We start from the raw sequence: 26,839 nt of genomic DNA on the forward strand, positions 1-26,839 counted from the left end.
AGGGTGGGGCAGTGGGGGGCAGCAGGGATCACCCCCCCGCCCAGCAGCACCTGGTAGGTAGGGGCTTTTTTTTAAAGCATTGGTAGCTGAGGTAGACAGGGCAGTCATGGGGGGCGCTGGGGGAGCAGGTTGAGGTCGGGGGGCTATAGGAGCAGGCAGGGGATGGGGCCTGGCAGGGGTCCCTCCATAGTTTCCTGCTCCAGCCCCCCCTCCCCTACTTACCAGCTCTGAGTCCGGCTGCAGCTCCCTGCTGCAGCCGCTGGGGACTGTCTGAATCATGGAAGCTCTTCGGATCTTGTCCGAAGGTTCAGAGAGCTTCGAATCGATTTGGACCTTTTAGTTGGTCCCCTGATTCAATTCGGATTCAGAGATTCAGCCACTGAATCAAGCTGAATCTCCTCTGAATCAAATCCCCACGCAAAGCTTTGTACAGCCCTGTTGAGCAGTACCTCCCCCACTCTCCTTCAGAGTTTGCTTAGGAGGGAAACCCTGCTTGTTATGCCTCTGCCATTCTATGTCTATTGCAGGAGGCAGAATGAAAAGACAAATCTAAGGCTACAGATTTAAAGCCAAATTCTTTTTCCTTGGATTAGAATCAGTGAAGTAAGGCACTACTCCATGTGAGTAAGGTCAACAAAATCTAAAACTTAATTTGCAGGTAATCTCAAAAGACAAAAATTTATGTTGCAGTCTATGAAGCCACGGTGCATCAAAATGAATCAATAAAGCAACCTTTTTACATTGTTTTTATTTGAGTAGTCCCAGAAACCTTGTTACAATTAACCAGCTTTAGTTATTGGCCATGTTCAAGTAGAATGACACTCAGGCTTTGAGAAAATGAAATTTATTTTTCAAAGCTGAGAGTATTCAGTGCTACAGTACTCAAAGTGGTACTCCTCTAAAAACAAGACTGTCAAAAATTGATTGGAAAATGTTCTCTCATAGATTTGTTACAATACGAGGCAAACATGCTCTTCAGACAAAGTGGATTTTTTTTTCTTTAGAAAAGAAATCTATGGGTGACTCATGGCATTCATGAGATGAAAATGAAATTTCCTTAATTTGTGCTCACAGTGCAGATTGCCCAACCTAAAATCCATAGGATTAATATTCAACTTTTATTTGATTGTCTTCACTATGTTTCAGGACTGAGTATACTTAGTGTATGTACTGCACACCACTGACCCCTGAAGGTTGAATTTAAAGTGTATTTTCAGACAGTAGGCAAAGAAACATTAATGAACCATGCAAAAACATATGGTACTTTGTATTAAAGGAAAGAAAATAAATGTAAATTGCTTTGCTCCATAGCTGTTTCTATCATATGGGTATTTGAGAGACTTTTCTGAGAAACATTGCTAGAAATAAGTATACATAATTCATTTAAATGTCTATTTTTATTTTTCTTCTTTTTATATTTTATTTTTAAGTTTGTAATAGAGTGGTTGTAGGTTCATCTATTGTGTGTTCACCCCACCATTTTAGAGACAAAAAAAGACAGCAAAATAGTATTTCCTGGATTTAATGATTAAAACAGTATTTTGGGACATAATGGAGAAATGAGTGGGTGAAATTCTATGTGTTATGCAAACGGTCAGACTATATGATTACAATGGTACCTTCAAGCCTTACAGTCCATGGTGCTATTTAAATTCACTTTGGTTGGTGCAGATAAGATTGTTAGTTCAGCTTCCTACATGAGGCAAGAGATTGAGGCTTTGCAATGCGTCTTAAAAATGCTTGAGCAAACTTCTTTATCACTACTAGCATGTTTCAACTTTAGTCTTCTTTACTTCCAATTTATATAAGAAAAAAATATCCATAAATAGGAACTAGCTTTTCCAAAGAGCATGAAACTGATTTGCATACACAACACTTGTATTTTCCCCTGTAGAATGAGTCATCATACACAAACAATTAGATATGCAAATGGATGTTGAATGCTCAAACCCTGCTACTATAGTTCTGGTATTTATCAGCTCAACCTAGGCATCCACACTGGAAAATTTCTCCCTTTATTTTTTTTTCTAAAATCTCCTTTTCCTTCAAGCTTCCTAGGTCTAGAGCACAAAAAAAGGCCTCCCAGGACCGTGAAGATGCATAAGCTCCATTGACTCTGAAGATATGTTTGCAGTATCTCCTTGTTATGTTAATAGGATCCAAGAGTTGTAAGGGACCTCAAGGGTCATCCAGTCTTTTCCCTCCTTATGTGCTTATTTTTAAGAGGCATTTTAGCTTTTTCTTAAAATAATGACTACTAGCCAAGGCCATGCATAGCACTAGGGAATCAATTACCTTCATCTCCCAGGCTATATAGTTTCTTAGTAGGGATCTAGTATTTCACATGAAAAATATAAGGCCAGACATTCTGCTGGTGTAATCTACTGGTGCATACCTCTGGCTTCAATGGGGATTCTTCCATTGAAGGACCTGGTAGTATAAGAGTGATATTGTAGCCATAATGATCCAGAAATTATGCACGAGGCAAGGGTTTCTTAGGGTGATATCTTTTACTGGACCAATGCATAGTTAGGATAGAGTCAAGCAAGCTTTTGAATGCAAGATATTCTTCATCAGATCTGACCAGAACAAGCCAGTGACAGCTGATCAGATCTGATGATGAAAGTCTTGCATTCAAAATCTTGTCTAACTCTATCCCAACTATACAGTTGGTCCAATAAAAGATATCACCCTAAGAAACTGTTGCCTCTCACATTGAAGGACTTGACATGTACTGAGATCAGGAAGTGTTAGGAATTCAGTCTAAGGTGCATATCAAAGGCCCAGTGGGCAGCCACAGAATTGGCTGGTATAAAGTATACAGCTGCTCTTAGAAGTTCATCTCAGTGTCTGATGATCAGATTGCCCCAGAACACCACTACACAAGTCTTAGCTGTTCCTCTCTGCAGAGCAGTGCTTTAAGTGCAGAAAAATCTGAAGAAAAGTATATGCTGTTTGCCGCGCACACACAAGGTCAGGGCCTGCCAGACAAAGTTAAAAAAGCTGCTGGACTGATGAATTGCCTTTATGGGGCACTAAATATCAGTATAATCAGCCTTAATTAGGAGCTAACAAGAAGGTACACACAAGTGTTTAGAGTCCCAGAACAATGTAGTAGAGATACTTAATTAATTTTAAGTGGTACCTTCAATGAAGAAGTCAAAAGGGTTTGAGGAATGACTTATGCAATGTGCACAATGTAAACGGCTGCTGGTGTTACCAATGCGGGGCTTGAACTGCCCAATTTATCATGTGCCATGTGGTATAGGAATTCAGACATTTTTGCATAGCAAAGTTAGTTGTAGTCTTGTGAGTAGTTTCATACACTGCAGTGAGACTACTTGAGTGTTGAAATGAGCATTGGCTGAATCAGATCCTAAATTTTATAAAATATCACCATAATGTGCAAAAGAAAATCAAGTAGTTCAAGATCAAACTCCAACAAATTTAAAACATTCATGGTTTACTTTAAAACCCCCAAATCTGCATCTCTTTTTGATTTAATGGGGCAGCTAGAAAATATTCCATTCCATTTGATAATTAAAACAATTATTTTAGGCTTATTTTATGAGAAGCATATAATGTTCTATACTGACGTTAATTAATTGTTATTGCATAAGCTAATTGTCCTCTTAAATTTAAATGAAATGCATATTTGGGAACTTTGATTCAAAACATTGCTAGAAATAAACATTCCAAGTAACATAGACAAAATATAATAAAAAGGAATATCAGTGGAGTTTGGCATTGAAAAATTATATTTTATATGCTAGTTTTCATGTTTTCTTTTTTATATAATACTTGTCAAGAACTGGAGACTTCAAGATGCTTAGCATCATTTTTTATTTGTCTGGATATTATTGCATATGAAATTTGAGGCAGGGCACTTTTAAGCTTGAGTGTAATTCCGCTGAAGTCAGTGGAATCCCAGCAGCATAAAACTGATGCTAATTAGGGCTGTGCAAAATTTCGCTGGGTGTTTCGTTTCAAAGCTGTTTCGATGCGTTTTGAGCTCAAAACAGCGAAATTGAAATGAAACAAAAGCCTTCAAAACATCTCTGAAACGAAACAAAGGCACTTGAAACATTTAGAAAGTTTTGAAACGTTTCAAGTTTCGAAGCCAGGCTTACTTGGCTTCAGCAGCAGCGGCCTCCTGTCGTCCGGCACAGATCTGGGGGCCATACCCCTACCAGGAGGATTCTGGCACATCCCCCAGCCCTCCTGAATGTGCGGGCAGGCCCCCAGATCTGCGTGCTGGATGACAGCATGCTGTTGCTGCTGGCTGGGGCCAGCGGCAGCACCAATCTTCCCAGTGCTGGGTGCAGGCTACACCCAGCACTAGTCCCAGCTGGCAGCAGTAGCCTCCTGTCATCCGGCAGGCAGATCAGGGGCCTGCCCACAACCCTGGGAGGGCTGCAGGGCTCTGCCAGACTCCTTCCAGGGGTGGAGGTCCCCTGATCTGCCTGCCAGATCATAGGAGGCTGCTTTTGCTGCCTGGGACCAGAAGCCTGCACCCAGCACTGGGAAGATTGGTGCTGCCACTGGCCCCAGGCGGCAGGAGCAGCCTCCTGTGATGCAACAGGCAGACCGGGAGCCTGCACCCTCAGAAAGAGTCTATTCTGTAGAATTTAACAAACACTACACAAAAATTCCAGGGCTTTATGTGATGAAGCTCCTATTTACTTAAGATTCCAGCAGATAACCATTATCTGTTTTTGCCCAGAGCTTGTCATTCTCATAAAATTAGCAACAAAAGGTTCGTCTTCCTAGGAGGGGACAAATGGAATTTTTCCTAATTAGATAAGTCTTGTCCGAAATCTTTAGCATTCCATCTCCATATATAAGCAAGTAAAGGATAGGGGTGATTATCTATGATCATTTGGCTTGAGAAGCATTTGCAACCTAAAAAAGAGTCAGTAAAAACTATACTAAAAACAGGCCTATACCCTGTTTCCTTTCAAGGACAACCCTAAATTCAATACCACTTGTTTTAAGCTCATGTAGTTAGGCTAAGATAGTGATTCTGTTTCGCTTGCAGTATTGCACAGTTCTCCCATTATTTAACTGGGGAGAGTATCTGCACTCTCAGATGTGTATGGAGAGCATTAGTGCAGCATAACATGTCTCCATCAAATCATGGTCTGGCTTGCTACTGGCAGTTGAGAGGGCTGATAGCCACCTGGAATTCAAGACCTAAGTGGGGGAAATCTACCTACCAGAAAGCAATCATAATTTTCTGATAAAGTAACCAGTTCCTTCTCCTCCATCCTATAGTAGTCTAGCACTGCGAGCATTTGGCCAAAATATGGGAGACCTAGGTTCTAACCACCTGAGCTAGGACCCAGCATCCCAGAGGAATTCCCTAACTGCCAGGTTTAGGCTGGGTTAGGAGGGGAGGATCCCTCTGATAAGAATGGAGAAGGGACCCTTGTAATTAATCAGTAAAAGGTCATTCATTATTCATGTAACCCAGTGAAGTAGAGCTTGTGGCAGCCCAGTTGTCAAGGGTAAAATAGCAGTAAGGGGTAGTAATTGGCAATTCTCTTAAAGAGCATGACAGTGAAATGGTGAAGAGTATCAGGGGAGTGAAAAGGCAGGAGTGACTGAGACCAAAAAAAAAAAGCCAAGTAAAGCTTTTGTGGATCAGAAAGGAAGCCAAGGAAAGGGAAGATGGTCATTTCCCAGTGTCACACTTTTCCTGTCATGGACTTTTGGAAGAGAGACATGAGATGTACAAGGGATAGGTTTTTGCACAGAGTAAAGATAGGGGGCTGATTGTCAAAATTAAACTGATAAAGCTTCTTTAATCTAGAAAGAAAATATGCATGAAGACTTTCAACAGAATAATGAAAGATTAGCTGTTTTCACTTTTCCTTCTCTCATGTGTTGATGGCGTAGTGCAACTGAGCCAGATATGAACTATAGTGTCTTTTCTGTGTTTTACCACAATAGTCATCCTAATAGCATCAGAGTCCTATTGAAAAATAATATTTCCATGTATGATTGGAACCCTAATCCTCACAAGATTCTGACAAAGGTTTGGCAAGAATTTAGGTGCATGTTGACAATATTAGTAGCCGTAATAATAGTAATAATCAATACTTACTGTATTTAGCACCCTGAAACATCCAAGGATTATACATTCAGTATGATTTCAAGTGCTCCATATTACTAAATAATAGAACCTATCAACTCTTTAAAGGAATGGACCACTGGGGGCATTGCTTTCCTCTACCTGTGCTTGGGAACTTAGTGTGAAAACATCTCCCAAACATTCTCTTTTGTTCTGAACATGCCAAATATAAAAAAGTATAATGCAGCTGCTGTTGGAATGGCACTGCGCAGGCACTAGTAAGCACGTGCAAAACTGAGAGCCTGAGAATGACACAGAGTGTACTCCAAACAGTGGCTACAACCCTTGTAAATGGCATTTGGCAGGAACAGAGTAGAAGTAAGTTGGTAGGGCATGTTTCCACTGCAGTGCTCACTAGCACAGTTAGTGAATAAATGCAGACACGTCCTAAGATGCTTAAATGGCTTTGGAATGTAAAGGACTGGGCTTTACTTCTGGCAGCATCTCAGTTGTTGTGATAGTTAACGAATGTCAATTGTCTATGATTTAAAAGTGAAATTATACTCCTGCTTCTCCAAAATATCCAAAAAGTTATACATGCAAGCAAGAAAACAGGGAAAGGATTATCACACCACACAAAGCATCTTAGGTATCACACTGACAAATAAAAAAAAAAGTTCGCAATAAGTTCCTTTTTTCCATTAGTTCCCAAAGGCCCTATTAAGAACTGGGGGCACTTGATGCTGTATGCTATACAAATCAATTAAAAGGCAGCTCCCGCCCCAAAGGATCTACAATCAAATTGCTAATGAGACAGAGAAGGGGCTTTGAATGTATAAGTAGAAAGACAAGGGTCAGGGTGATGAGAACGAAGAACTGTAATTATTTGGAAGTGTGTAATTTGAAGAATGCCAAAACTTTTTAAATAAATGAAATAAGTTAACTAAAATATTGCAACAATGCTTAGTGAGTGAGGAATATAAGTCCATGGCCTAGAAGTGGCTTAAAGTGTAATTTAATATGCATACACCTTCCTGGTTCATGAAGCATTTCATATTCTAAACACAGCGGGTGTGTCTACACGTGTGCTTTAATGCGCAGTAGCTTATTTTAGTGACCATTAAAATGGCACATCAAAAATCATGCTAATATGCTAATGCACAGTAGTGCATTAAGCATCACTAAAAAAGTGTGCACTTTTGCTGCTGTACATTAGGGCAGCCTAATGCAAATTTATTTAGTATGTCACATTAGAGGTACTAAATTTAATGTGCAGTAGCAAACGCGCATTAATGAACATGTTTATACACCCAGTTGGTAGCAAAAATATTGTATCTTTATGAAAACCAATATGTTTTACATTCTTCTAAAGTTAAAGCAAATTAAAGAAATAATGCAGGGCTAGTTGGCTTGAAATAGCATGCAAAACATCTAGTGTTTTTTTTATTCTTGGTCTTGTATTTCTAGAGATGGAGATTCTACAACTTCTGTGGTTAACCTGTTCCAAAGTTTGACCACCCTAATAGTCAGAAAGTTTCTCCTAATCTCTAACCTAAATTTCCTGTACTGAAGCTTGGGACCATTATTTCTAGTCCTGTCCCCTACAGCCACAGAGAAAAGCCCATCTCCATCCTCTCCATAGTCACCCTTCAGTTATTTCAAGACTGTTATAAAAAAACACGGGCTGAGGCTAGGGGCTGGGATGCCACAGGCTTGCGACCTAAGTGAAGTTGGAAAGGATGTGGAACAAAAGTTCACCAGACTGGTCTAACCTAAGCCAACTAAATCTGATATTATTTCCCTCCAGGTCTATCTTAGACTGGGTTCCACAATTTTTACACTGGTCTATGTGCACTGAACTCCCATCCTTATACAACTTGAGACCTGTTTTTGATCACTTATACCGGTTTATTTGTAATGTCTGTGCCTAATCATGAACTAAGTCCGGGTAAGTCAATGTAACATAGAATCTTAGCTATACAGGAGGAAGGACTGGCTCTTTCCCCTGTCCCAGACCCTATTTCTTCAGAGCAATGTTCACTTCAGGTTTTGGGAAAAGTCTGAGGCTAAGTTTTCTGTTTGGTGGATGCTTGAATTTCTAAGCCAAATGACAGAAAGGGTTTAATTTTGAACAAAATGCGTGAAAGGATTCTGTACAGACAGAGATAGAAATTTCATCTATTTTAAGGCTGCGTGGCAGGCTTCCAAAGCAGATGAATGGTGAATTTAAAGATTTAGACATATGTTGAACCCCACAACCTACCTTTATAAAACCATATAAAAAGGCTTGTGAGAACACTTGTAAGAATCCCAGCTAGGGATTATATTATTTTATAAAACAAGAAAGGCCTATATGTCTTTCCAGTTGTAGAGAGATGGTTTCTTAGGCTTAGCTTTGTTTTGAATTGCACCAGTATTATTTATTCTACCACATATCAATGTTATTTAATAAAGTCTGAATGGTCTTTCCCAGTGGCTCCCCCTGTCTTCCAGTCTAATGTCACTTCATACTCAGAATCATTGCACAGCATTGTTGCCATTCTTTGCCACCTAGAAAAAACAGTGCATTGGCTATAATGTGTGTTAAAGTGTTCGCAGAATAAATCATTTCCTTTTTATTACAACATCTGTAACCACTGAAAAATACTTATAACCTAAGATCAAGCAATAATTGTGGTTTAAGAGTCCCAAGTAAACTTAGTTGGGTGGATTTTCAGTCAGTAATAGGTAATGCAGCCAAGCACAAATTCTGATGATTTAAAAAACCAAACACATTTAGGTCATCTAGTCAGTCTTTCTTCAAGTGCAGGAATTTTTTTTCTTGTACATTTTACAGTTGTTTTGTCTTGTATAGTTCTGAAATATTCCAGGCAATGGAACGTTCATCCTATCTCCTGGGATTTTAAACTATGGACTAATAAATCACACTGAGAGAGTGCCATTATTTTCTTCATAGTCAGCCTTAATTTCCCTTTTCTTAATGTCATCCTGCTGCTTGTAGTTACACTCCCTTTTAATCTATCATAAAGAACTCCTCTTTCTTTCTCATGAGTGTTTACATCATTGAGATATTTCTAGTGTTTTCATGCCCCTTTATTCGTCTCTTTGTCAGGCAATACTACATGTATTTAGCTTTATTTCTTCTATACAAGTCAGTCTCTCCAACTCCTTCTGTTGCTCTTCTCTGAACTCCCACACAATTTCATTCCCACCCCACCCCCGCCTTTAATTTTTCTTTCCTGGTGGTGTGATAAATTGAATCCAATGAATTTTCACCAGAACTGGAGAGATTCTTGCCTCCCTGTTCCATGACTTCACATGCATATACAGCTCAAAATGAAACTATTTTTTTTGGCTGCTATAAGATTGGAAACCCATGTCTAATTCGAATGTCACTGTCATCTAGGTCTCTTTTTAGGTCCTTTTCTTTTCACAGCTAAATTAATTTTCATTTTTCTAAGGTGAGCTACATTATATCATTCTTGACAGTATTTGTATTGTCTATATATGCTCAATGAGGTACATAGCACCTTTCAATATAGTCCCCAAATATTATCATGCCTCATATTGCCTAATGTATAGTGCACAGAACTAGGATGGGAGAGACCTGTTTTTCTCTGCTTAGCAATTCCTCCAGGCTGCTGGGTGATCTTGGGAAAGTATTTTTACCTCCCTATTTGTCAGGCCCTCTGGCCACTCAGGCTGGACCAGGCTGGGCAAACTCTTGAGCTTCCACACCTTACCTTGATCTCAGGCTAATTCAACTGCCCCAGCTCTCTGTAACTGGCTTGAATGAGCACCACTCAGCCCTTTTAAGCATACGGGCACACCTTGACAGCAGCCTCAGTCTGCTCTGGCAAACCTTATGTTTACTGCTCTTTCTGGTTCTCCTGTCTCCTGAGATGGCTTTGGCTTTTCCTGACCTTGCTCTTGGATCTTCCCTGAAGGTCAGTACCTGGCTCTGTGATTCTTCTGGCTTCTGACCTTGACTTGCAATCTGGACTACATCTCTGATAACTCCCTCTTGACTTTTCTAGATCCTGGTTCCATGCTGGCCAGGCTTTCTGCTGGCCCCAGCTTTACCTACCCCATCGGGGCAACATGCCATGCACCAGAATATGTGTGCACGGGTATTCCTGGGGGACAAATAGCAGTGGCACAATATGTTGTCCCCAGGCTGTTTGTCCCCAGGAAAATGCATGTTTTCACTAGTGGGACACACCCCCACTGTCTGCAAGAAATTGTGTGAATGCTCAATGATTATAGCCCTGATCCTGTAAGTAAGTGCTCAGGCACAGAATTTGACCCATACACACTCATGTGCAAGATCAGGGCCTAAACATGTTATTTATAGCTAAAACATCTGTAAATGTGTTTTTACATAATCTTCAGTAATATTAAATATGCTGTCTGTCTTCTGTGACCTAGAAAAAAAGATTATGTTATCTTAACAGTTTATGTTTGGTGAAATATTTAAAATATATAGATTCATAGATGTTAGGGTCAATAGGGACCTCAGTGGGTCATCAAGTCCAACCCTCTGCCCTGGGCAGGAAAGAGTGCTGGGGTCAGATGACCCCATCTAGGTGCTTGTCCAGTCTCCTCTTGAAGAACCCCAGGGTAGGGGAAAGCACCAGCTCCTTGGAAGACCATTCCAGATTCTGGCAACCCTTACTGTGATTTCTAATATCCAACTGAAATTTGCTCTCTGTCAATTTGTGGCCATTGTTACTAGTTACTCCAGGGGGTGCCCTAGTAAATAGAGCATCTCGTTATCCCTGCTGCCCTCCCATGATGAATTTATAGGCAGCCACAAGATCACCTCTCAGCCTTCTCCTGCGAAGGCTAAAGAAATCTATCCCTCAGTCTCTCCTCGTAGGGTCTTACCTGCAGAGCTCTGACCATACGAGTGGCCTCCACTGGACCCTCTCAAGATTCTCTGCATTCCTCTTGAAGCGTGGCGTCCAAAACTAGATGCAGTTAGAGGGGAAGCATCACCTTCCTGGACCTGATCTTCATGCATCTGCTAATGCACGATAAAGTACAGTTAGCCTTGTTGATCAGTTCATTACAGTGGCAACTCATATTCATCTTGGAGTCAACTATGACTCCAAGATCCCTTTCCACTGCTGTGCTGCTGAGAAGGTCATCTCCCATCTTGTAAGTTTGTTGGTGGTTCTTTTTGCCCAGGTGCAGCACCTTGCACTTGTCTTGATATAAACTTATCCAGGGAAACTGGTGTTAAAGGCCACAGTGTCCCTTAGAGTACACATGCCACATCTTTGCCACCAAGAATGCTGCTACTCTCTCAGCTGTGAAGATGCTCATTTTAATCAACACATTTCTCAGTATGCACGATGCGAATAACTTCTTGTATGTAGCTGAAGAAACAAGTACAATATTTCTCTTGTACTTACTGCATGCAAATTGTTAGCATTGCAGTTTACTACCACAGAGTTGCAACTAAGCATATGTATAAGGAATTGTAGAATCAGATCCATTAATGGAGAAATGCCTGAGTGTTGATCATTGATTTTGCTGTGTAAATTCATGATGCTCCTCACAGCTTCTACAGACATTCACTCTTTCAAGAGAAATTTTCCACAGAGTGATTTAACCCTGGTTGTTCCCAGCTTACTTTTCTCCTGGAGACTCAGAGCTGTCCCAGGGGTGTGCAGGGCCCAGGACATATTAGCCCATTTGGGACTAGGGGTGGCAAGTGGCCAGAGCGTGGAGTCAGTGGTGCGTAGCAGCCGTGGTGGAAGTGGCAGTGCATGGCGCCTGTGGCAGGGCCTGTATGGTACTGTCCACGGGGCCCCCCAAAGAATAGGGCCTGAGACGGTCACCCCAATTCATCCCCCCTCTAGGGACAGCCCTGCCTGGAGTGGCCATTTTTACTCTAGGACAGAAACCCTAAACATCTGTACACTACTTTTTCCTGCGAGAGCAGCAGCTCTCCCAGTAGAGATTGTCTATACCAGTGATCTCCAAACTTTTTTGATCACGCACCCATATCAGTAAAAAATTTTTGAGCATGTACCCCCAATATATGTATATTTATATAAATATATATATAAATAGAAGTTCTAATATTTTCTTCCCGCACCCCCTGGGATGTGCACACCCCAACTTGGAGACCACTGATCTATACAAGGACTCAGTATGAGTAAATGCTAACACAAGTTCATACACAGAGATTCAGTATTCAGTCACACTCTGTTAGCTTCCAAAATGACAGAATCCATACCCCAACAAGCTGGTGGGACCCAATAGCCTATCTTTGTGGTTTTATAAAGGAAAATCTTACTTCTTTATGTTTAAAAAATAGTGAGTCCTTACCTGGGAAGATAGCATGGCATTGTAGAGCCCAATACATAGCTGGTGTAAAATTAACTTAGTCACATACGAGTGATGGAGGCCAGCTGACTTCTGCCATCTTAGGACCTGGCCCCTAAACTTTTTCAAGCCTCAGGCAGCAGGATCAGCAATGTTGAAATTCTTGCATATAGTTTCTTCTAAATATTTATATCAGCTAAAAGTGATGGATAGACACCACTTGTAGTCCAACTATATCCAGCAACTAACAAAAAGAATGTGGACGTTGTGTAAGTACCGGTATGTGCAGGAGACAATTGAATACCTACTTTATAGATAAGGTGAACTTTTTGCAGATGAATGGTAGAAAGCTCTTTCTTTTTGGATATTTTAGGAGCTATCAACAGTGCAGTATACTATATGCCCTTATTAACGGATTGCCCCTTGCTGCCTACTTACTTCATGTGTGTAAATACCAATCAAGTAACCAACTTATATCAGTTATCATTAGCTCATGATTTCTACTCCCTTTTCTGCATATGTGAGTGCTTATAAGGGGAAAAAATGAACATTACTAAAACACTGTAAATAAAAAGCCAAGTCAAGTAATGTAAAACAGGAGAAAGTAGGACATTTCTCCTATCTTGAATTTGTTTCTAGTGAAAGTAAACACTTTGTTTTTTGCATGTTAGCAGAAGCTCTCAGATCTTGCCTTGCTGGCTCAGTGCTGGTTCAGTTACATTTTCCAGGTGCATTAAGAAACAGATTGAAAGCCTAGGAAGTGCTTACAGTGCCAACTACCTGACATCCATAGGTTTGCAAACTCAGGTTTTTTGCTGCAGCCGTGGCTATTTACAAGAGCTTATCATCCTGAACAAAGGGCAGCTAGAGGAGAAGTTACACTACTCTAAAACAAAGTTTAAACTAAAAGTGGGAAAAACCCTCAAAATGCCTGACTGTGGTTTGAACATATTTGAAAACACTGAGTGGTGCTGAATAAAGTCTTGTAGAAGCCAAAGCTAGGGAGAGACATTATGCATAAACCAGTTTCAGTGATAAGAAACTGGTTTAAACCTGTAACAAAACAAAATGGCTGAAGCCAGTTTGAGATAAACCTGGTTCAATATAGTATCAGACTTAACTGATTTGGGTCAAACCAGTTTATGCAATGTCTGTCCCAGACCCCTTTCTGCTTTAAGTTAAACCAGGCTCCCTCCCCCAGCATCCTGGCTAGCTCTCTGGGCTGGACAGGGCTATCTGCTGGAGCAGAGCAGGGTTGGCCCTGCCCCTCTTCTTCCTAGCCAGACCACTATCACTGCTGCAGCTGGCTAAGGGATTGCAGTAGCTGGCAGGTTTTGACCTGCTCCCCCCACACCCCCAGTTGACTGCTCAAGCAGGGATCCTCCCCCCTCCCACCCCTCTTCCATGACAGGGACCCGGCATCTAGCCATGTCTCCCCCCCACCCCACCATGGTAGGTAATGGTGAGAGGTGGGTCTCCAATTTCACAGGAACAAAGGGCAGACAGCTAGTGGCTTCCGAATGAAAATGTGCCCTAAAGATAAGAGCTTGAAACTAATGATAAATGTTTTGTAGGGCTTGATGGGCCAATAAACAACCTGCTGGGTGTAATCTGCCAGTCTTCAAGAGGGAACAGAAAAAGGTGTTAAAATGACCTGGTTTGCAGACATTCTGAAGAAGCAGGGAGACAGAGATTGAAAAGCTCAGTATCAACAGATGCAGGCTTTGGCAACACTCCTGCCTCTTAACCAGTGAGTAGGAAAAAGCCTGGGACAGTTGAGGTGAGGGGGCAGGTTACACCCCTCCCTAATCAAAGTATCCTGCTGGGGCCTGGTCATGCCCCGCTCAGCTCAGCACTCTGGAAGGGAAGAGAGGGCTGCTTTAGCGCCCCTCTCCACCCCCCAGCTTCTAGCCTGAGCCACTGCAGGCATGTGCCTACATTTTTTCAGTCCAGAGGGGATATCTGTGTGGTTTCAAACTGATTGAGCTAATGCAGGTTAGACTAACCTGCAAAGATTGGAACAATTCAGGCTCAGGCTTTTTCAGTGTCTCTCCCTAGCCAGAGTGAAAGAACCTCTTCCTTCTGCAAGAGGAGGAAGCCCTTGCACATGTTTATTGCTAAAGTAGCACAACCTCAGATCAGGGTAACTCTATCTGGATTCAGTTTAATCAAAAAAAGTAATTATGTTTGCCTGGTCTGATAATCCCTGAAGTTTATTATGTGCACAAAATAAACAAAATATACAAGAATATAGAAACGTATTTTGTTTCTATCTATTTTTCCTCCTAGAAATCCCTAGCACTGATACCTATAAGAATAATAGGTAAAAGAAGTTACAAGTCTGACTTCCAGTTTTTTTAATGTCAACAGTAATGGCACTGCTTGGAAACAGAACTGGTACTGAAAACCCAGTCTAAAAATGTTCTTCCATATCTATTAAGGCAAATTACACAAGTTACACAAATCCAAATAAGCTGTATTCTTCATTGTTTACAATATTTGTTTAACCTCCCAGTAAACTAAAAAGCTCACAGAAGATGTGCCTTGTACTCAGAGCTTGTGAGTACATGTTCTTTTCATTTTTGTCATATTGGAAAGTTTATATAGTGATTTTTTTGCTGTCCTTTAAGAGCACAGTGACTTCCAGAAAACGCAGGAGGGTGAACAAATTGTTTTGCTTTGCATTATCCCTATAAAACATGACACATGCTTCTTCTGCATGTTTACTGCAGAATGAAATGGAGTCCTCTGGGAGTAAGCTGAAAAACTAATGGAACCTTCAAAAGAAATCAATGGGCTGGGATTACTGTTGGATCAGCTAATGTCCCTTACCAGAATCTTTTTACTTTGTGTCCTAGAATTAGAGCTAAATCTGTTTAGCTTCAATTAGAGCATTTTTCCCCTCTTGTGTTTGCCCATATCTCAGCTGAACAGTTGAATGAGCATGTTGGAGAACTTAGCAAATCATCCTAATAAGGATGCAGAAAACTTGGAATATGTGGAATCAATTAATTTTATTTTATTTTCTACTAAGTACAGAATATGTTTAAATCTCCTATTAAAAAAGTCTCTCTCTTTTTTGTTCCTCTTTCAAAATGAGTTCAGGAACAAAAAATATACAATTTCCTAGATTTTTTATTCTCTATTTTTTTTATCTCCCTACCCTAATAACAGGATCGCTCTGTATTCACTCTTTGGAATCAGTCATACAAAGGGGAAGCACCTGAAACAACCAGATTAGCAATACACGCTATCACTGTTTTCTATTAAATCTGAAGGACCCTTCTGCCGACTTGGACACTGCAGCACTAGTGAAATGTCATTTTTTTTTCAATTTTGCTCAAGGCAGGTTCTCCTGTTACCAAGAAGGCTTCTTCTAGAAACTGTCAGTCAGCAGGACAGAAGTTCACCAGAGTCCTCTCAAGGGCATTTGGTTCTGCACTGGGAATGAGATTCAGACTCCTGGGTTCAGTGTTTTCTTGCTAAGTTACTGATTCAGACTGATTCAAATTCCTTCTTTCCCTTACTACCATTTGGACACACATTTAGACCCCAGCAATGTAATTCGTTCAACCCAGTCTTCCTGAAAGAACAGACAGTGAAGTGTCCAGTTCAGAATTCTGAATAAACGGATGCCTGACATGACAAGCCTGTAGCGAAGACATAAGCACTAGGGACAGACATTCAAAAAGCCTGAGCCTGAATTCATTCAATCTTTGCAGGTTAGCCTAACCTGGCTAAGCTAAACCAGTTTGTAACCATACAGACATCCCCTCTGAACTGGAAAAATGCAGGCACATGCCTGCAGTGGCTCAAGCTAGAAGCTGGAGGGGGCTCTAGAGCAGCCCTTCCTTCTCTTCTATACTGCTGAGCTGGTGGGGGGAGGGCTTGATCAGGCCCCAGCAGGATGCTCTGATTAGGGAGAAGGGTACCCCCCCACACCCCGACCAGCCCAGCAGGGAATTGATAGCACAGTGTTTATCACCCCTAACTCAATGTTTATCACCCCATTAATAAAACAACACAGGGACATTACCAACTACCTGTTGATTCTGCCTTTGTCCTGCCTGCCACAGCATGGACCGTAGCCAGCATGTAGTCTGCTAGCTAATGCTGTGTGTCTGTGTAAAACAGAGGAGACGGCAGAATCCCTGCTTGTGGGGGAGGGGGGCGGCGGGCTAGTACAAGCCAGGCAGACATCTGCAGTTTCTGCCGGAGCTGCAGCCAGGGAGCAGAGGGGAGGGGCCAGCCCTGCTGTGGAGCAGAGAGCCCTGCCCAGCCCTGAGAGCATTCTGGAATAATGCTGGGATGCGGGGGAAGTCTAATTTAACTTAAACCAGCAAGGGGTCTGGGGCAGACATTGCATAAACTGGTTTGACCCAAATCAGTTAAGCCTGACAGTGCATTCAACCAGGTTTATCTCAGATTCATTCCATCCTTTTTCAGCCTGGTTTATGTGCACTGAACATCTGTTCTGTTACAGGTTTAAACCAGTTTCTGATCACTTAAACTGGTCTATATGTAATGTCTGTCCCTAGCCTTAATGCAGCTACAAAATTGGAAGTAGAACTGGTATGACTTGGGAATATCCAATATCTTTATATAAGAACTGGAGGAGGGGACAATCTAGGCACCTTCAGGGCCATGAGTCTAACCTAGAAAGTATGCATGGTTCCAAAATAAAAGTTGAAGAAAAGAATAGTTAAACGAGAAACATAACTGATTTTCTAGTCAAAGGAAATGCCATAGATCCAATCTTTCTGCATTTCGGTAAGCATTAGATACAGTCCAACACAGAAAACTGCTATTTATGCTGGAAAGGACTGATTAATAGTGAAATGGGTAAGTGATTAAAAATTAGAGACAATGAATTATACTGAATGGGGAAGTATTAGGTGAGATAAAAGTTTCTAATGGAGATCAGTTTTGTGTCCTCCAAAATAATTTTTTTAGTTGTGATCTTGGTACAAATAGTAGGAGTCTGCTAATACAAAGTTGATCAGCAATATAAGTATGGAGGAAGATCAGAATGTCATATTGAAATTACAGGACCATGTGGACTGGAATAATAGAAAGGGAACAAAAAGTAATATATACAGTCATGCATAACAGGAATTTCTGTTGTTAGCTGGGAACTCATCAGCTGGAAATGACTGAGAGGGAGAAAGACCTGGGTATGTTAGAGAAATATTAACATGATTGTACAAGGTGCTGATGAGACTGAAATGCTACATACAATTTTGTTGACCTATGTTCAAGAAAGATGAAGCCAAACAAGCACTTGTGTAGTGGAGGGCTGCTAGGATGGTCAGAGCAATGGAGAGCCTCTGGTACAAGACTGGAAGAAGTTGCCTTGTTTAGCTTAGAAAAATGAAGTCTGAAAGGGGATATGGTTGTTTCACTCCCGGTTGGGAATGGAGCCATTTATGCTTAAGGGCAATACAAGGAAGAAGAACAAATGGATAATATTGGGCGTAACTAGAAGTTTAAAGGTTCTTAACTGGCAGAGAAGTGAAGTTTTGGAACAGCCTTTCAGCAGGAAATGGAAGGGAGGGGGCAATCCCTTTGTTTTAAGATAGACTGTGTTGAGCGTATAACTTAGGCCTGTGCAAAGCAGAAAGTATTCACTTTAGATTCATTGATTTGGAGGGACAGTGATTCGAATCAGTGATTTGAATCACTGTCCTGATTCAATTCAGCAAAATCCGAAGATATTTGGTGCCAAATCTTATTTGGCCATGGACTAAACAGGTAGGCAGTGGCAGCGGGAGCAGATGGATGAGCCCCGACTTTAGCCAGCAGCACCAGGAGAAGCCGTGGCTTATCCAGCTGCTCCCGCAGCTGCTGCCCCCCCCACCACCAGAGTGAGGCAGGCATTGCTGTCAGCCCTGGGAGAAACCACAGGGGGGCTGAGGGGTAATGATCGGGGAGCTGGGGGAATGATTGGGAGCTGGGGAATCTAACTGGGAGCTGGGAGATCAAACTCAGAGCTGGGGGGATGTTTGGGGGCTGGGGGAATGAACAGGGTCTTCCCCTCAGCTCCCAATCTTTCCCCCAGCTCCCCGATGATTCCCCCAGCTTTTGTGGCTTTTCCCAGGACTGCCAGCACTGCCTGCCTTGCCCTGGTGGCGGGGGGGCAGGGAGGGGCAGCTGAGAGAGAAGCCAGATGAGTCGTGGCTTGAGCCAGCAGCCCCTGGAGAAGCTGTGGGCTGGGGGAAATGATCCGGGGAGCTGGGGGGTTGATTGGGAGCTGAGGGATTGAACTGGAAACTGGAGAATCGAACCAGGAGCTAGGGAATCAAACTGGGAGCTGTGGGGAAGCCCCTGTTCATTTCCCTAGCCCCTGATCATTTCCCCAGCTCCCTGATCATCGCCTCCAGTCCCCGTGGTTTCTCTTGGGGCTGCCAGCACTGCCTGCCTTGCCTGGCCGGGGTGCAGCCAAAGCAGCAACTAGATGAGCTGCAGCTTCTCCCAGGGCTGCCAGCTGAAGCCGGGGCTCATTGAGCTGTTCCCCCAGCTGCTCCCACCAGCACTGTCTGTGCCTGCCTTTACAGCCTATGGCCAAATCTCTGAATCTCTCAGAGGCTTCTGATTCAGTTTGGAAAGATTAACGGTTCTCCCGATTCAATTTGGATTCAGAGATTTGGCCACCAAATCGGGCCGAAACTCTTCCAAATTGAATGGCTACTGACGCTTCGCACAGCCCTAGTATTAAGGGATTAAGTTACATGGTTACCTACAGTATCAAGGGATTGAACTCAATAACCCAGCTGGTCCACTTCCCATTTACAGTCCTGTATATCCACTGTAGTGTGCAGACCATTTAAAAATTGCAGTGAAATTGTTGCTGAATACTTATATTCAGTGCACTTGGTTTCTATTTTGTTTACTAAATTCAAATTTAGCATACACCATGGTGGCTGATAATAGTAAACAAGTCCTTATCTACCTGAGAGTGAGCATAGACGTATTTTATAAACTGAAAAATAAAGGTAATGCACACTTTGTAATGTACAGCATGCTAATAAAGATTATTGCAATGAGTCCTCTCTCACTGAGGACCAATGAGTCCTCTCTCACTGGTACGCCCATCAGATATAGAAGCTCACAGGCAGGTTAATGTCAGTTAGCATCAGGTTTTTCAAAGGCACAGCTATTGCCTCAGACATGGAAAATGTTATCTAACTGTTTAGATAGTAAATGTCAGCAAGCTGTCTTGGGCAGTTTTATAATATGCCCCATCTATGCCTTCTTCCAGTATTTGGAGAAGGACAGAGAGGAATATTGATCAAACAAACCTATTAGAATGATCTTTTTCCTTCAGTGTTTAAACATTTTTAGTTTTTATAGATAAACACCTTAAGCTGAATTTCACCTACATGATAATTACAGCTTCTAACATTGGTGTCTCAAACTTGCTGTTCTGTTACAACAGGTGACTGTCAGAGCAGATCCAGCATGATTCTGTACGTCATTTCATATACAGCTGACATTAACATAGCCCGAACCAATGCTAGGATAAAACTCCTGATACAGAGTGGCAGCAGGGCTTCAGGAACTCAATGTATGCCTTTCTTTTCTTAAAGGGCAAGAGCTCTAATACCAGGTCTGGGGTTAGATGCTCCATGATGCTTGTCAGACCTGTTTATTGACTTCACAGTAGTGATAAGTACTTACTTGTGTAGAGGAGGGCTCTGAAAGGGCTTAAATGGCATAACTTTGTAGGGCTGCACTGCCAAATTGAAAGATAAATGAGACCCACTCTCCAGGATTTTTGAACCATCTCATAAAACTTTATATTAATAAAATATATACAATTTTAGGACAGTTAAAAAGACTTAGAAAGGCTGTCATTTTCCATTCACTTCAGTAAGGTCATAGAGTAATATATTCAGTTCTAATCTTTTTCTGCATTAAGTACTTCAGTGTATAAAAATTACTGGCTCCAGTTTACAGCCTTACTTTTGTTCTACTTAGGTATGTTAAATGAAAGGGTATCTCCTCTTGTAATAACTAGAAATCATAGTCAAGTTGCCCCTTAGTCCTCTTTAAATACATTAGCCTCCTTTAGTTTTTCATTGCAAGGTATGGTTTCTATACTACAAATGCTACTTGTAGCACTTCTAATGAACTTTCCCCAACCTTTGGATGTTGATTTTTGTTGTTCTGTGTGGGTGTTTTTTAACACATCATCACCAGGCTGGCCAAAGTAGTGGTCTTACCAGTACTGTATGCGACCTCGCTGTTCCTGCTGTGTATCCCCGTTGTATGAAAACAGATATCCTTTGACTCTTGAGAGACAGCAATTAAATACCAAACCGACTGGAAAGTGAAATCACCTTATGTGATGGGTCGAAGCTATAATAAGTGAGAATGTTTATGTACAGCTTGTAGTTTCTCTCTCTCTCTCTCTCTCTCTCTCTCTCACACATTTTTATTTATCTTTAAAAACAGAATTGCTGCATGTTGCTATACCACCAAAAAATCATCATGAAACAGCACAATTGCAGAAATCTGAGCATTTATCACAGTCGTTCTTCAATGAAGTCATAGCTTTTCTAATGCTTCTTGCTTAACCTAACACTATTATTCTTGTACAACATTTGTTAGATTAATTTTGTTTAAAATACCTGTCACACTATAATATGTGAGAATTGCAGGTTCAATTTCCTCTAAGCAGATTGCCACTAAAGCCTATTACAGAGAAAAAACAAAACAAAATAAATAAAAAGCCACAAACAAAACTAACAAAAAACCCCGCCAAACCCCAACTCCTCAGCTTACTCCAATTTGTTTCTGGAATATTAATGTTTCTTCTGGGGGAAGAAGGGCTCTGACAACATTCAGAGGCCTAGTTATTTATGGTAGCTTTTACATAATCTAAATGCCTGTTTGTGGACAGGGGATTTTACCTGCCCCCCCACAACCCCTGACTTTGAATGCAACAGACACACTAAGTATAGTTCAATTTTACCTCTTTAATTTCTTTACCTTAAATATGAGCAGAATTTAAACAGTTGGTTTTCCTTGAAGTTTGCCTTTACTAAAATTTGTCCTGCTGGACGCCTTCTTAGTACTTAGTCCCTTATCTCCTAATATCCTCATACTTCAGGTTTTTTTACATGAGAAGCAGGCTTGGTTTGGGGGGTTTTGTTGTTGTGTTTTTTGGTAATATCTTCAAGAGGTCAGGCAAGCTTTCAGGCATAAAGCTTGTCTGACATCTCTCCCAACTATATGGCTAGTCCAATAAAAGGCATTACTAAACAGATCCTGGCTGTTGCATATTCTCTGGACTCTCATAGCTATAGCAACCTAATTTATTTTATATCCCCACACTGGAATGTATTGGGTGTGCTTGATCTGATCTCTAATTTGAGTCAGCAGAATCAGCTCTGCCTCTCAGTACAAACACTTGACATCGGGATAATTTAGGCTTGATCTCTACAGGCTTCTAGTATCTGCTGCCCTGTTATACCACCTGTCTGGAACAAGCCTGAAGCATTTACCACTGCTGTATATTAATAGAAGTTCAGTTATTAGTGGATTAATAAATAGACTGGGCTCAACTTTTCTCTATTTCTCAGTATTCCTGACTCTTTTCCCCTTATATTTTCCTCTCCCCTACACCATTTTCTCCACTTTCTCAGTCTCTTCCATTCTGTCTAAGAAATTAGGAACAAGTCTGAGTTGTTTTTTTTGTCTTCCTCTCATTCCCTACTTAGAGTGGCCAGGGAAGAAGATCTCTCTTCTAGGAAAGGACCTTATAAAAGTGGCTTTTATGCTTAGCGATATCAAATTGATCGGATCTCCTGGTTTCTCTTCCTCCCTCCCAGATTCTTGCACCTAGGGCATTATTCTGGGTTTTATTAACTATATCAGATCTGTGCAATGTAGTTGTCTTGATAGATAGTCTTTGCCTGAGTCTGGCTCATTTCCTTTCAGGGCTTCTGGATTAGGGGTAGATGCCCAAATTCAGTAAGAAGCAAATTCAGAGCTTTGTTTGTAAGCTTTTGTTGAAAACTGGGTGTTTGTATATGGTGTTTTTTCCTGAGGCATTTTCTGCCAGGCCCAGGTAGAATGAGTAACATACATCTAGCACAGAGGTGACATCTAGCAAAGGGACAGACCATAATGGTTACACATTTGAGAAAGTGGGATAAAGCCAGAAAAGGTTAAATGATTTTTTTCAATGTCAAAATATATTTAGAAGCAAACAGAATTCCAGCCTGGCCTACAGGACTTGTGTATCATGATGATTGGTGGCTAAGGGCACGTTTCTCAGGTTAGAGTACATCCTTGTTCCTGTTATCAAAACTATTGCCTTCCCTAGATAGTTTTAGGGGCAGCTGCCATTCATCCTTCTGCTTGCTTCTTTCAGATAATGAGACAACTTCATGATGGCAGAAACTGCACTGGTAGAGGAATCATTTTGCTCATAATGTCTTTGCAAGTATTCACTTACCCTTTGAAAAGGAGACATCATATTATTGTGTCTCACCGAAATCTACACACGCAGGTGGTTGGTGAGGTAAAGAACGCCCCCTTCATGATTTGCTGGGACCTAGCTGAGATATGAGACGTGACACATGGTAAATTCTTTAGGAGTCCATGCAAGCCCTATAGGCCTGCTGTGTTCTCTCTAAGGCAATAGCTACTTGCAATATAACAATATTCAGATATACTGACCCATAGGTGAGGAACAAGATTTGTAATATTGGGTGCATCTACACATGCCCTTGACTGTGCAGTAGACTCATTTGCTGTGGTGTAAAGTGTCAGTCTACATGTACAACACTACTAGATCGCAGCAAACTAATTTTCACTACCACCAGGGATAGTATCTTACAGCGCTAAATAACTGTCCCTTAACACACATGTAAATGCTGACCCAGGTGTACATGTCCCCAGTCAGCTAAGGCACCAGGGTCCAGACCCCTGCCTTCCACTTAGCCACAGGGCTCTGTATGCTGGGGCACTTTTGTGCCTGAGCCAGCCCCAGTACCACTCCCAGAACCCATGGCTGACCCCTGGACCCCTGCCAGTCTGGAGCAGCTCCACCCCAGCTCAAACTGCTGGGGTCCCAGGAGCAGTGCCCTAAAACACAGCAGTTTGAACATCTGCGCTGCTTTTTGTCTCAGGGGAAATGCGTGTCCCTACACATGCGTGTTCAAAAATTGTGAAACAAAGCTATATAAAAGTTTTTGTGTCTGTAACTGGCTGATCCCAGATGACAGATTTTCTTTGTGTGAAAATAAGCGGTGACAGTGAGCATATTAGTGCCCATATTATTTGCTGCATGCACAACAGTTTACTCGCCACTGTCTTGAGCAGTATTTATTGTTAGCAGCACAGACCTGTAAGCAATTAAATGGAGTGTTGGGAGTGATGTTTTCAAATTACTGACTTCCTGTTTTTCAAGATATCAGCTGGAAATTCAGCTGTATAGTTTTAGTTTTCAAATTAAATGTATAAATAATGAATATAAAAGTACCCAGAAGGCTCGTGCTCATGCACAAAACCTTACCAAAATAAAGCACTGTGGTCAGGTAGGCCTGTCGATGGGTAGATGTCTCCTTTTCCTTTCAATACAGATCTCGCTCTCAAATTTTTATGTGGTTGTTAGAAACAACCAAGGCAAAAGAGAAACAGATTTAAAAATTAACGGCCAAAAACCCTTTTTAGATATCATTCCTTTAAATAGCTCTGAGCAGATAATAATAAACTCAAAATGTAGGGGGGGGTTAAAAGCTCTTTAGAGGCTAGGAGCTACAGTTGCTTTAAGTGAAGGTGAAAGAAAGCCACGTAACCATGAATAGTTAACGGTGAGTTTTAGTAGCTGAAGTGCAATCACCAAGACAAAATATATAGTCATCATCAGTGAGATCTAAAGAGGCAGGTGGCGTACCTAGTCATTTCAGTGATTGTGGAATATTGGCCTAGCATCAGCTATCTCAAAAGAATCACAGACTGAAGAAACAGTTTCCGTATCTAATGTTAGACAAACAGCATAAGAGAGCAAAGATATTTCAAACACAAGGCCATTTCACATCTGCAATCTTCTCTGAGCAATGAAAAAGGCAGCATGGTCCTGTATTAGATTAATACTTCAAAACTCAATGCCACGTTTCCTGAGGCGATGCGGAAGGCAATCCAACGATGGAATGGAGTTGGTCATGAAGTTTTTTAAGTGACTGAGGTTATCGGGCAGTCTGTGGACTGAGGTTATCAGGGATTCTGAATTCATTCTAGTTTAATAGCAAAGTTAACTGGAATGGACCAACTAATCTGCAATTAATCTAGCAAAGTTAGTCCATTCTTCTTGAACTCTTCTAGAGCTTACAAATTGGTATGCTGTTTATAATTAATTATAGATGCAAATATATTTTGTCCTGTGGGTTATTTGTAAAACTATCTACATGAATTATTCACTCTTGAGTATCTGTGTAATTTAACTGGCCATCTATATGACACTGCATACTGTGTATTCCATGGCTGAATAATCTAAACTTCATAAAGCAGAAGGGCACCTTAAAATCCTGGGGGCTTTGGCCCTTTCAGGGAAAGGAGCACTTCAATGAGGGAGAAAGAGAGAGTGAATAAATAAACAAATAATAATAACAATAAATAAATAAGGAAGAACTTCTTTACTGTCCAAGCCCCCAAGCACCTGCTCTAGACTCCTGTAAGAGACATTTGGATGTTTATCTCGCTGGGATCCTGTGACCCCAGCTGACTTCCTGCCCTTGGGGTAGGGGGCTGGACTCGATGATCTCCCGAGGCCCCTTCCAGCCATAATGTCTATACATTCTGGAAAATTTAAGACATATAAGATGCCTTTTTCTCCTTTAGCAATATGAAGACTGTTATATTGACTACATGGACTATTTGAAAGTAGTTAGGTTCCTTCCTGACTGAGGGAGAGAGAAAACTGTGACAGATTTATTGATGATCTAGCATACTGTGTGTTCAATTTTCTCTTGTCACATTCAGAAAAAAGCATGTGTGTGTGTGTGCGTGCACGCATGCGCGCATGTGTGTGTGTTCCTGCTTGGAAGTGAAGTCAGTAGAGCAAAGCAGATTTAATCCAGCCAAAGATCTGGCAGCCAGTTTGTATCTTTTACTCATTGCCAACACACAAACAAATCTGTAGTAGAGCCATAGTTAATGTAAACTGGTGTAGCTGAGGTTCCACCTACCCCTTTATTTTAAATGGCATTTATTTGGTAGTTCTATTATGAGGATTGAAAATTTAGCTGTCTGTGTCCAATTCCCAGTTCCCTCAAACCAGCTGGCATATGCAGGTTGCACTGCAACAGGAAGATATAACAATTCATTCTATCATATATATATGAGTATGAGAGAGAGAAAGAGAGAGAGCCATTATATTTGGTGCAGCTTTCCTTTCATCGTTTTTTGATGCTTTCAGTAAATACACTTTTAAGTGGAAATGGGCAAAACTGTAATGGAACTAAGTAATACTTGTGTACTGTTGTATTTATCTTCAGCTGGCTTGCAAACAATTTAAGTAATTATTACCTATTACCGTAGAGCCATCCAACCTATAAACAATCTCTACTGATAGGTGTCTAGTTTTTTTATAACAAGATTTGTAATTTAAATTTGTGGTTGCCATAATGTTTGAGAAAAATGTTGCTATTTAACATTCATTGTATACCTAAATGCCTCAAACGGGTTGAACCTTTTTCTGCTAGGGCTCACCCAGTCTGAACAAACCTATAATAAATAGCAGACACTGCCCCAAAAAACTTGCAAATGCCTTTCTTAAATGGAATGAAAAAAATGTCTCTACAGGCAAATAATGATATCATGTATAAGGGGGTAGGAAAAATATGCGGCAGAGTGCTTTTATTTGGAAGAGGTTTTAAAAGGGCAAAGGACCAAAGCCACAGAGGCATTGTTTAAGGCCTGTTGTTGTTTCTGGACATTGCTATGACGGTGATTTTTCCTGTGGGTTTTTCCCATTTAGGATGATTTCCAGCCCGCAGCCTCAGAAACCAACTGGGAATCTGTCACAAGCTCTGTCTCAGTAAGTAGCTTGTTACTGTTTTGTCCAAGAAAAGATAGGCAGTATGGCTTAAGTCCAGCTCAGTACAGAAATAAGTACAGACTGTTTTAAGTTTTGAGTTATAGTATTTCTACACCAAAGTAAATTTTTGTGATAATTAGCTTTAAAAACCAGCTGTTAGGAGAACAGATTACCCTTTCAACAGTCAATATAAAACTGTTTGTTTTGTTTTTTTTAATATAACTAGTGACGAAAGATCCTAGTTTAAATCTCCATTTTGGACAATTAAATCTGACTTTAAAAAACAGATTCTATTAAAAATCTTATCCCTCATTCATATTATCTGATTTTTATCAAATAGGAAATCAGCCCAACAACATTTCTTAAGCAAAATGTAGATTTTG

The 26,839-nt window shown here is 41.1% G+C and overlaps 1 protein-coding gene across 1 annotated transcript in view; it reads left to right on the top strand.

The window, feature by feature from the left end:
* PDGFD (platelet derived growth factor D) overlaps window positions 1-26,839 on the top strand; it is a gene marked incomplete at its 5' end in the record, with an annotated part of 92,663 nt that overhangs the window by 7,426 nt on the left and 58,398 nt on the right. Inside the window, one exon of the mRNA XM_019528532.1 lies at window positions 26,397-26,456. Coding sequence (XP_019384077.1) covers window positions 26,397-26,456 — 60 coding nt within the window. The remainder of the gene's footprint in view (window positions 1-26,396; window positions 26,457-26,839) is intronic.

This window comes from Crocodylus porosus, unplaced genomic scaffold (assembly GCF_001723895.1).
Source record: "Crocodylus porosus isolate Cpor-Errol unplaced genomic scaffold, CroPor_comp1, whole genome shotgun sequence".
Taxonomy (NCBI): domain Eukaryota; kingdom Metazoa; phylum Chordata; order Crocodylia; family Crocodylidae; genus Crocodylus; species Crocodylus porosus.